Source organism: Perna viridis, chromosome 4 (assembly GCF_037379345.1).
Source record: "Perna viridis isolate PV_CMFRI_1.1 ecotype Kerala chromosome 4, ASM3737934v1, whole genome shotgun sequence".
Classification (NCBI taxonomy): Eukaryota; Metazoa; Mollusca; class Bivalvia; order Mytilida; family Mytilidae; genus Perna; species Perna viridis.
The window spans coordinates 20,753,879-20,764,795 of NC_142448.1; the positions used below are offsets into that span (position 1 = coordinate 20,753,879).

General features: G+C 32.5%; 1 protein-coding gene across 2 annotated transcripts in view; it reads right to left on the reverse strand.

Annotated features, from left to right (window-relative positions):
* LOC148619271 (tuberin-like) overlaps window positions 1-10,671 on the reverse strand; it is a 51,341-nt gene extending 40,670 nt beyond the window's left edge. For both annotated transcript variants that reach the window (XM_088578978.1, XM_088578977.1), the window contains exons 1-6: window positions 10,348-10,671; window positions 6,152-6,238; window positions 3,838-3,948; window positions 3,420-3,499; window positions 2,699-2,763; window positions 1,524-1,656 (exon numbers count right to left, since the gene is read on the reverse strand). In XM_088578978.1, the coding sequence (XP_088435104.1) occupies window positions 1,524-1,656; window positions 2,699-2,763; window positions 3,420-3,499; window positions 3,838-3,948; window positions 6,152-6,238; window positions 10,348-10,482 (611 nt within the window). In that variant the 5' untranslated portion in view covers window positions 10,483-10,671. The remainder of the gene's footprint in view (window positions 1-1,523; window positions 1,657-2,698; window positions 2,764-3,419; window positions 3,500-3,837; window positions 3,949-6,151; window positions 6,239-10,347) is intronic.
* Between the last annotated feature and the right edge of the window lie 246 nt (window positions 10,672-10,917).

Below are 10,917 nucleotides of genomic sequence, written 5' to 3' on the forward strand. Positions count from 1 at the left end.
TTGAACACTTCGATTAAAATACTTAGTAAAGGATATGTCAATATAATGCCAAAGTTTGTCTGATATACTAAAAGGTCTTACTAAATAGGCCATTTTCCTCACCTCCATTTATTAAGCTCTACATAACAAACAAACTTTAACAAAGAGTTTCATACAAACTTATAAATCAAATAATGTCTACATTTTTTAAGAAAAATTTTATAATCTTTTAAAATCAGGAGTTGTCAGGAGTTTCTCTGGAAAATTCAGGAAAAAATCAGGAATTGCTGAAAAAAAAACAGAAGAAATTAAAAATAATCAGGAAAATCAGGAGTCGCTTGACAGACTGACATTTGGAACAGGGAACATTAATAGGATGAGTGATAATCAAAATGTGATCACAAGTTCTTCAGAACAGCTTGATATAAGGAGAAATCAGTGATATGTGTGTATCATATTCAATTCTACTGAAGCCTATCAAGTTTTCATTTGAAACAGAATGAAATCAGTCCAGGTTACTTTGATGTTTACATGAGATTGATTTAAAATGCAGAATACAAACATTCCATTGACTTGTAAGAGTTATGTCCCTTACCTAAAGTCTACCTCCTTACCAAGTGTATGAAATAAATTTTATTACATGTAGTTAGGACTTCTGGTATGACTCACAATATTTTCATAACTCCTGTTAGTATGCTACACAGATTTATGCAGTGTTTTAAAGTTGATCAAGTAGAATGTCTAACTTTCAGTGAAAGGCACTGCAATTTCATGAACCACCAGTAATCTTAGAAAGCATTGTTTGATATATTAACAAAATATTGTAACAGTCTGCAAAATGTTAGTCTTGAAATGAAGGCAAAACATTTAAGTACCAGTCCACATAAAATTCAGCCACTGCCAATGGTAAAGTGATTCATGGTGTAGAAAAACCCACCAAAACAAACAATGTTTTTTCAGTCTACATATGCTATACTTTCAAATAACAATGAACATTTCTGTAGTCAGGTCTGCACTTTTTAGAGAATCATACATCTATCTCCCACTATAATCAACAAAATGGAACCAAATCAAGAACGATAACTCTTGCAAAGTGCCAATTTCATATACAATCTATATAATTTTTTTATCCCAAAAACGCAACAACCAAATGAAAAACTAAGGCTGGTTATGTGATCAGTAATTGTTTCTGAACAAGAAATAAAACTGAATTTGGTGGGTTTATGACATGCATGAATCACCTTCTGTCTGATTTTTATAAAGACTGATACTTAATTAACTGATGTATTGAAATTGATTACTGGGAAATCAGATGAATCATTGAAGCAATCAATTTTTAAAAATAATTAATTATGATACATTTTCGACTTATATTTGTTATTATATCTGGTCTATGATTTCCCCATTATTCCTATGGATTAAGCTTTGATTGCATGTATAGCAGAATTTCTTGAGGCATTGATACTTTGGGCTGATCAATGTTAACATTCAGAAGAAACTCATGAATCATTCTGAAATATGCTGAACTGTAAACAAATACAAACTTGACAATTCCAGACACCACATATTCATCCAAGTAAGCAGCATTAAACTTTATAACATTAACAATCAACTCCAAGTACTCTTTAATCTTCCCTGAAGACAAGACATCAGGCATCCATCTCAACAGAAAAGGTCCTAAAATCATTCAAAAACAATACAATAATGGACATAGACTGCTATGTGAATACAAGGAATACTTCTGAGACATAGCTTTCCAAGTGAAATATATTACAGCTAGTAATATAGTTAACTTCAGGGAATAGAGTTAATCTTCCATTGATTAAATAACAATCAACTTCTTACGGTAGTTAATTAGATAATATTGACAAGTATCAAACTTAAAATACCTATGAACTGTTCAGTTAACTACCTAAGACATTTTGTCAAGTAATGGTCATTCAATCAAGAGCAGACCCACTCTGTTCCCTGAAGTTCAAGATAAAAACATATATTTTAATAGCTTAACAAACCTTTTTTAAAAGCATGTTTTTTTTTAAATACAAAACATCCAAAAACCTTATGATAAGATAAAATTCCACATATCTCCAAAAATACATGTCAGATATTAGTGGTAAACACTGTGATTTTTTTGTCTATTTTACTATCAAAATGATCATTTGCAAGTCTAGGGGCAGTTTCATAAAAAATCTCAAACTGAGATTTTCCTCAAATCCTTCTACAACTTAAATTTCAACTAATCTGATGGCTTGAAATTGAAAATTTGTGGAAAATCTCAATTTGTGATTTTTTTTAGGAAACCAGGCCCAGAGATCCTTAAATGGAAATACCAGAAATTCTAGTGTAGTTTCGTAGGGAATATTTTTCATAGACACCATGAAAAAGAAACACATATACATTTACAAAATACAGAACAAAAAGGCAAATTTCACATAACTATGGAAAATAGAACCTAAAAAGAGTATACATAGAACTTTGACCAAATGAGTTTTAAAGAATCATGATCACTTTCTATATATAAAAGCCAAAAGTAAATACATGTGTCATCATTTTTTTTTATCTTTTCAAGAACAACAATAAAAGGAGGGTAATGTTTATTTAATACAGAAAGATAACTATAGAAAATTAGCTTGGTATAGTAATCCACCAATCTAATCCAATTATGACCATTGTGATCAAATAAAGACAAAAAACCCAAAACATGGTCTAAACAATATACCTGCGTCTTCCTCAAATTCATGTAAATTTCTTCCATGTTCACTCAGAATAATCAGCAGTTCTAACCTATCAGGTTATAAAGATAAAATAATATATATTTCAATAAATTAAAAAGAAGTATCTTCAATATGTATAAATTGTGTAATTTTGATCTTACCATATGATCAATGAGTGGTCATTCATTTTCTAAAAGCAGTATAAAATCTTTCTCCCTAGTCTCAGTCATCTGCATTATTAAAACAATATAACTAAAAAAAATTATTTTCCCATAGTAATCAACTATTAAAACAACTTGTAAAGGACAAAAATGTATATTTATGACAAACAGCACAATTTTGAAGTGTTCCTGTATTTTATTTTGACGGAGGAACAGAATGTAAGGACTTAGCCTCATTGGGCTGGACACCCATCTTAGAATCACATTGATTAAGTCAAGACAGCGTTTTAAAAAAAAATTAACAGATTTTCAGTGTGTTTTTGGGAAAAGAACATCAGGGCCCTGATCTTGGCTCATGAAAAAAAATAGAGATTTGGCAATAAAATAATTTCTGTCAGGCCCTTCAAATTGGGTCGGTCGGTGAACGGCAAACAAACATATTTACAATTTAGGCCCCATGTAACTGCCCCATTGGATCAATAAAAGTATGTATTTTACTTTTTTCATTGAGATATATCAGAACCAAAATTTTTACTCTAAATTCCCCAGTAAATCTACTAATTACTTGTAAGCTGTGTCACTGGCCACAGATAAGTTCTCAATAACATGGAAAAAGTAGGCTCTTAAGATTCCCAAGTATTGATGCTGTAAAGACATATCAATCATTATTGTAATACAAAGATATAGATGGTGAGAATCATAAGAACTAATTTAGGTTTGTAAGAACCTGATAAGTGTACTGAGTGCATTCAATTTCAAAATTTTTACATGAATAAAGTCTCATAACTTGAAAAAATAAAAATTGAAGTTTATCAAGATACATGAATAGAAATAAGTTTCCTAAATGAATAACTTTAGAAGGAAATTTGTATGATTTTTTTTCAGCAAGTAATTTTGAGAATTTATTAAAGCTAAAATAGATATAACCAATTGTAGACATCTTAACTTCCAAAAAATTACACGTATTGATAAATTAAATTCACCTGTCCTTGTAAAAGACATCTCAAAAACTGCAAAGCAATTGCCCTACTTTCTGGTTGAGCAGTATTCTTAACAAGGTCTTTAATGCTGTGCCATAGGGCTTCAATTGCATTCTACAAATAAATTATAAGTTCATTCAGCAAGAAATAAAACAAAAAAGAGCCATCAGTGAGTGTTCATATCACAACTCATACGTTTTGCCAGAGCTTACCGAAACTGCGCCGACTTTTTGTATCGCGCTAGAACTCTAACAAATAGGCTTCTGGAACTGGGTTATGTTGCTACAAGATTGAAGTCATCACTACAGAAGTTTTATGGTCGTTATCATGAACTCGTGGATCGTTATGATGTATCCATCAGCATCATGAAAACTGATTTATTCAATGGGTCATAGTTTACCTTTCCTCGTTTGTCTACCCTGGACTTTACTTTTTATGAGCAACTTGGCAGGTGTTTCTAGAAAAGCAGAGGACGCTTACCCTACTGGTGCACCTGGTCCATGTTCCCAGTTTTTAGTGGAGTCCGAGTTGCTCATTTACTTTTGTTACTTTGTATGTATGATTTTAGTTACTTTATGTTCTTTGTTGTGTGTGTCTGTTTTCCATGTCTGGTCTTTGTCCCTGGATTATATTCTTTTGATTGCCGCAATAACCTTGGTTTCCATGATTACTCTTTCATAATGTGCCTGTTCTCTTTAAGATCAACTTTACACTTTTAAAAATTGTATACAGGTATTTTTTTATTCATTAATGGGGATTGATTACATATAATGCATCTATCTAAATATGTGATATTGAAGGCACAGGTCTCACATGATAAACTAACAGAAAAATTACTCCATTTTTTACATGAATAAAGTCTCATACTTGAAAAAATAAAAAATGAAGTTTATCAAGATACATCAATAGAAATAAGTTTCCTCAAAGTTTCATGAAAACTACAGTAATATTCCTGAGTTATAGTCAGAAAACAGGAAATCTCCAAATTATCTTCAAATTAAATCCAATCATGAGAACATAAAGTTGGAAGTTAATAAAAATAGAAAAAGAGCTTACGTCAATTGAAATAATCAGTTATAGTTCTAAAACTGTGAAAACACCCCTTTTTTAACTGAGTCTGATAACTCTTAATTGTAAAATCAGAAATTTATAAAAAATAGGAAGGAAGCCCACATCAATGGTAAGAAACAATTCAGCCTAAGTTTCACAAAATTGGTAGCAGTTCTTTTCAGTTTTTGTGCTCGGTGTGAATGGTAGGACAGCCACAGATATATAATAATACCTCCCACCATGAAAGACAGGTGTATTACCTTGTTAACAGTACCTGAACTGATCTGTGGAACTATTGTTTATCGATCCGTCAAATGATCCACTAAACCAGTGACCACTTCCATTTAAAATCATGTGACAAATGATTGGTTAAAATATTTTATGGATCAGTTTTCTGCTTTCAATTTTTACACAAATTTATTAAATAAAATAAATTCTAACCTATATTCATTTTTTTTAAGAAACACAAATGTTGATTTATAATTTTGTTTTATATATCTATATAATTTGTACCAATTAAAATTCGGAAATTTACATAACAAAACTGCAATCAGACTGATTACTGGTCACTGGTAATCAATCTGTGAAAGTGTTGTTCAGATCAGTTCTGGGACTAAATATTTTAAATCTGAATTTTTTAAGAATTGAGAGGAAGCTCACATCAATGAAAAGGAACTATGTAGCAAAAAATTTATAAAAACAGCTTCAAGCATTTTGTATGCTAATCTACAAAGTGTGAAACAGATAGACATCTGTAAATATTAAAATGCCATGTCTAGATTGTTTTATAGAAATGATACAGGACTTTCAGAACTGTAAATCCCTAAGTAGGTAGATCTATCTCCCTCAACTACAATGCCAACTTTGGTACAATAGGCAGCAAAAACTTAGCACTGACTATACTGGACATTTGTTCAATCTCATTATTGATATATCAATATTTTCAACTATTTCATTTCAAGAGTAACCGTTCTAGTTATTTCAGATTGATTATCTCCTTTTGCAGGCACCATACAATAATATTTTTCCATCAAGCACATCTACATGTGCCTAATTTACAAGTAAAATTTATCCAAAAATACTTGAAGTTGAGTAATCATAGAAGGAGTTATGCTTACAAGTCAAAGAGATATGTGGACACACGAACAAAAGGATAAACAGAAGGGTTAATTTCTGTATACCCTTAAGTTGGCCCCAACTTTGTTTGCACAAGGTATAAGGATTTTGTATTCATGTGACAGGGACTAGTACAGGTAAGATATTTCACCTCTTCTAATCTTTTCACCAGTACAACATCACTTAATTCTCTTATTGTTTTCAGACGATTATTAGCAGGGCTTTCTGGTCCTATTTCCTGGAATAGAGAAAATATGTAAATTGGTAAAAATAAAGATATGGTAGCAAAATAAGAACTCATAATACCACTTTAAGTCTTTGTGGTAACATCTTGTAAATTCTATTTAACAAAAGTAATTTGTTTCAGAAAATAATTGTGGCAGTCATAAATGTGTACCCATATAATTAACGAGTCTTGAGCTCGACTGTGTGCATCAATAATTATTTTAATTTATGCTCTACTAGGTGAGCAGTTGATATAGTGTCTGTTTACAGTTCCAGACTGCACAGACAGGCGGAACAGGTCTAATTGCCATCTGGTACTACTGTAATTATCAGACACTTTACATACACAGCATTAGCATAGACCAACTTGATACCATTGAGATGGAATCCATCTCTAAAAGTCCTGCTGAGGTAAATTCCTGTACACCAGCCATGCACAACATTCAATTTATCATGCAAAACTCATTACAGCCATGACATAATACACTTATGCAAAAATTTGACCTTGAGATCAAAGTTAAGGGTCAAAGGTCAACAACCATGTTATGCAAAATTGTCTTGAACTGATCTACCCTCATGCCCAATATAAAATCAAAAAAGTTACTGCCCAGACATAAATTTGTATTAAAAATTATTAATTTGACCTTGAGGTCAAAGTTTAAGGTCAAAGGTCATCAACCATGTTACGTGACATGTTGTCTTGAGCAGATCTACCCCAATACAAAACATCAAATGCCTACACCAAAAGACAACAAAGTTACAGCCCAAACACAATCTGTATTGCAAAATCATTAATTTGACCTTGAAGTAAAAGATTGGTGACCATGTTATGTGACACATTGTCTTTAGCCAATCTACCACCATGCCAAATATCAAAACTCTATATCAAAAGACAACAAATTACAGCCCAGACACAATTTGTTACTGACAGAGTGATTACGATAGCATTTGAATAAGGTATCCACCATATAGTGGTGGGACCATGATCAGACATTTGCAAATTACCTGAAACCTACTGAAATACATGTATGTTTTATATTAGAAGAAAAGTATATTACTAATACCCAAGTCCCTAAGAAAATGGAAGATATCAAAGTGGGTAAATCTATTGCATAGGCAAAAATACGGCATAATGTTTAGGAATAACATATTTATACCTATGCCGTGTACATCATATACAAACTGATCAGACAATAAACAAGAAAAATAAAACAAAATATAAAAATACAGAGAGATAAAAAAGACAAATAAAGGATTTTGGAACTCATAAACTACATGTATACAAGACATGTGAATTAAAGTGTGTAAATTACATAAAACTTCTAAATGTTTCAATATAAAATAATGATCAATACTGTAAACATATTAATTTTCACAGATTCTGCTAAGTGAATATACAGGTACATGTATAGATGGGCATAGATTTTCATGGTTAAAAAACTTGATTATCATTCCATAGTTACTACACTGCGAAAATTGATACTTTAACAGTAATCAATTCAAATTTTGGTTCTGTTTGCTTCCATGGCAAAGTATTTAATCCCATGCCAGTTGATCCAAGGAAAACTAACTGGCAAGAACATTTCCTTATTAGAAGTAAATAAGCAATTTGTTTATTTCAAGGTATAATACAGTGATTGCAAGGGAGTTCTGGCTTTTACTGGACATTTGACCAGTAACCATAATACAATGTATACTGGTATGCAATATAAAATTTGACAAAATTATTGCCAGACCAAACAGAATTTCATTGGACATTGCCTGTGATCAGCTGGACCTTTGGAATCACTGATAATAGCAATATGTAAGCAATGCCAGCTTTTGAATCATAGAAAAGTTTATATCATAAAACTTACTAATTTAATAAATACAAACTATATCAATACAATGTACTAATATTACTGTAAAACTAATTCAGTAGTTGAACTGACAAATTTTTGATTTTTGGTCAAGTGGCATTTGAACACATGTGAGATTGACTGGAGACTGTGCAAAAAATCAGTTAGAATAAAATATGAAGTTGTGGTAACCAATCTATAACTATTATTGAACTCAGTAATAAAGTTAATGAGTCATTTTCCATTTTGATAACTGAGGAAAAAAGATCCTGCTATTTTGCTATACCTGCCAACCTCAAAAGTGCTGTGGAGGTCATGGCTCAACATTCAGAATTTAATGTTGGGTCATAGCACATCATTGCATGTCTCTTGGCAGGTATGTACATGTAATTTGTAATGTATTGCAGAAGCTCCTCTAAAGGAACAGAAAAAAAGGTATGATCTATAGATCATATTTACTAAGTATAACTTTTCTTTTCACAGTGCATCATGCTACACTCCTTGAGACGTTCATGTTTCCCATTCAAGCGTTCGTGCATCATGTATCGTGCATTTACACATCGTTTTGGGTTCGTCTAAATGCACGATAGAAGCGTTCGTTTAAACACACACTGGAAGCGTTTGTTTTTACGCACGATAGGAGCGTTTGCTTAAACGCACGATAGAGGCGTTTGTTTAAATGCATGCCAGGAGTGTACGTTTAAATGCACGATAGAAGCATTCATTTAAATGCACGCTGGGAGCGTACATTTAAATGCACAATAGCAGCATTCATTTATTTATGTACTTAGATTATTTCCTTGATTTAACTGTTATTTTTATATTTTTGCTGTTATTAATTTATATAATTTCATTAAATTTATTTTCTATTTTTTCTGTCTTCATATGTCAATACTATTTTTTGTCGTTCATCTATTGTGAGTTTAAATGCACGATATGAGTGTTTGTCTATTGTGCGTTTAAACGCACGCTAGGAGCGTTCATTTATCATGCATTTAAACGCACGATAGAAGCATTCGTTTGTCATGCGTTTGGGTATAGTGCGTGCGGGAAACCTAAACATCTCAAGGAGTGTACAGGTATCATATGCAGGTGAGATTTGTTCAACTTTACAGAATAAACATGCATGAACATGTACAAGCAAACATTTATTATATGCTCTATATACCTTTTAACCCATGAGTAGGTTACGAATGATTTCACAAGAACACTATTGAATGTCTCCAATGAGTCATGACTGCCACAGTGCTCCTGCTAGGAATTGAAAAGGGCAAGGCACCAGTGGAGGGAAAGGAGCTGTCTCATATTTGAGAAGCGCACATTTTTGTAAGGTAGTTTTTCCTTTCTTTGTTTTAATTTCCTCATTTTTTTACATGAGGTCTCTTACTCATTTTGTAATTAATGCTTTTCTCATTGCTTGAAGACATGTTAGATAACAATTATTATCATTTATTAGGCCATTGTTGAACTTGGACATGTGTTTCATAACATTTACTGTATATTATGAGGTAGTGTTTTAGAAAATGTTACAAATGATCAAGACTGCTGCTACCAAATTTCCAAAATCTTCACCAAGTTAAAGGAACTGAAAATGGTAAGGGAGCTAACAAACAATTTGAAAAAACAAACGTGTAATTATATAATTGTCTGCACACATGGTTCAACACAAATTTACAGTACTTGGCTTATAAATTGTGTAGTGGAAATTTATCATTATTAAACATATGATTGGCTATTCATAAAATCGTTTTACATCCAACTGGGAACCATTTCCTACTTGTCAATTATCACTGGATAACCCTGACCAGCAGATTATTAGACAGCAATTAATTAATAAAAGGCACAAGAGGTTAATGGGTCGTTAAAAGGGCAGAAGGGCGCAGCCAAGGGCAAAAGGAGTATGGCGCCCTAAATTGGGGTGACGAGACAACTGTGCCAGTTCTCCTTTGCCTGAAATTCCATGCCTGAAGCTATTTTCTGATTTGGCCATCAGCTTTAGACACTGAATAATACAGATGTGAATATGTAGTTCTGGAAGGTTGCTCTACTTGTATTTCGGATGTTTTGGCAACCATATGCAGCTGTGAATGATTAGTGCAAGGGATTAGGCATGCTGCATTGCTGGGGAGAAAGATGACAATGAATATTCGTCTGTAAAACCGCTGTGGTAGAATCTTGACATATGCGGAACTGGAAATCAATGGCAGTATCCATCTCCCAGATGAAATAAGTTTAGCTCCCATACAATTCGACTGGATTTTACTAAAAAAGTCAACATGCATACCCGTAAACGTTCCGGTGTAAAAATAATTTCTTTCGTGCTAGACTTTTGAAAGGCAATCGGTTTTTCTTTATCTTTTGAAAGTCCCAACACTTTCTTTATCTTGTTTGTTAGGTTATCTTCACTTCTTCTTGACATATTCACGGCCCTCCGGCCAACACTGGCCAAACCAAATTGTGTCGCTTACGTTCTTGAAAATAACATAGATCCCTTGTGTTATTGAAAAAAGGCATCGAATGTTCAAACTTAGATTAGGTTTGCCTTTTCTTTTTACTTTAGTTGATATCTTATGTTTTTCTAGCGTATCCTTTTTGAATACACTATGAGAGAGGTGTTTTTGATAATAAAATTGACAGCATAATCGAATCCGGGTTCGTTTCGCCCTCAGTAATGTTCGCCCCATTACCTTTTCGCTCTATTATAAAATTCTAGTTATTAAGAAGGCCCTGTCATGTTATAAGTTTATCAGGATGCAGAGTGCTCTATCTTCTCTTTTGTATAAGGACTCCTTCTCAGTTGACTATACTAACATTTCAAAGTTGCTTTCCATCTATCTTCTGTCTGCTATGTCTT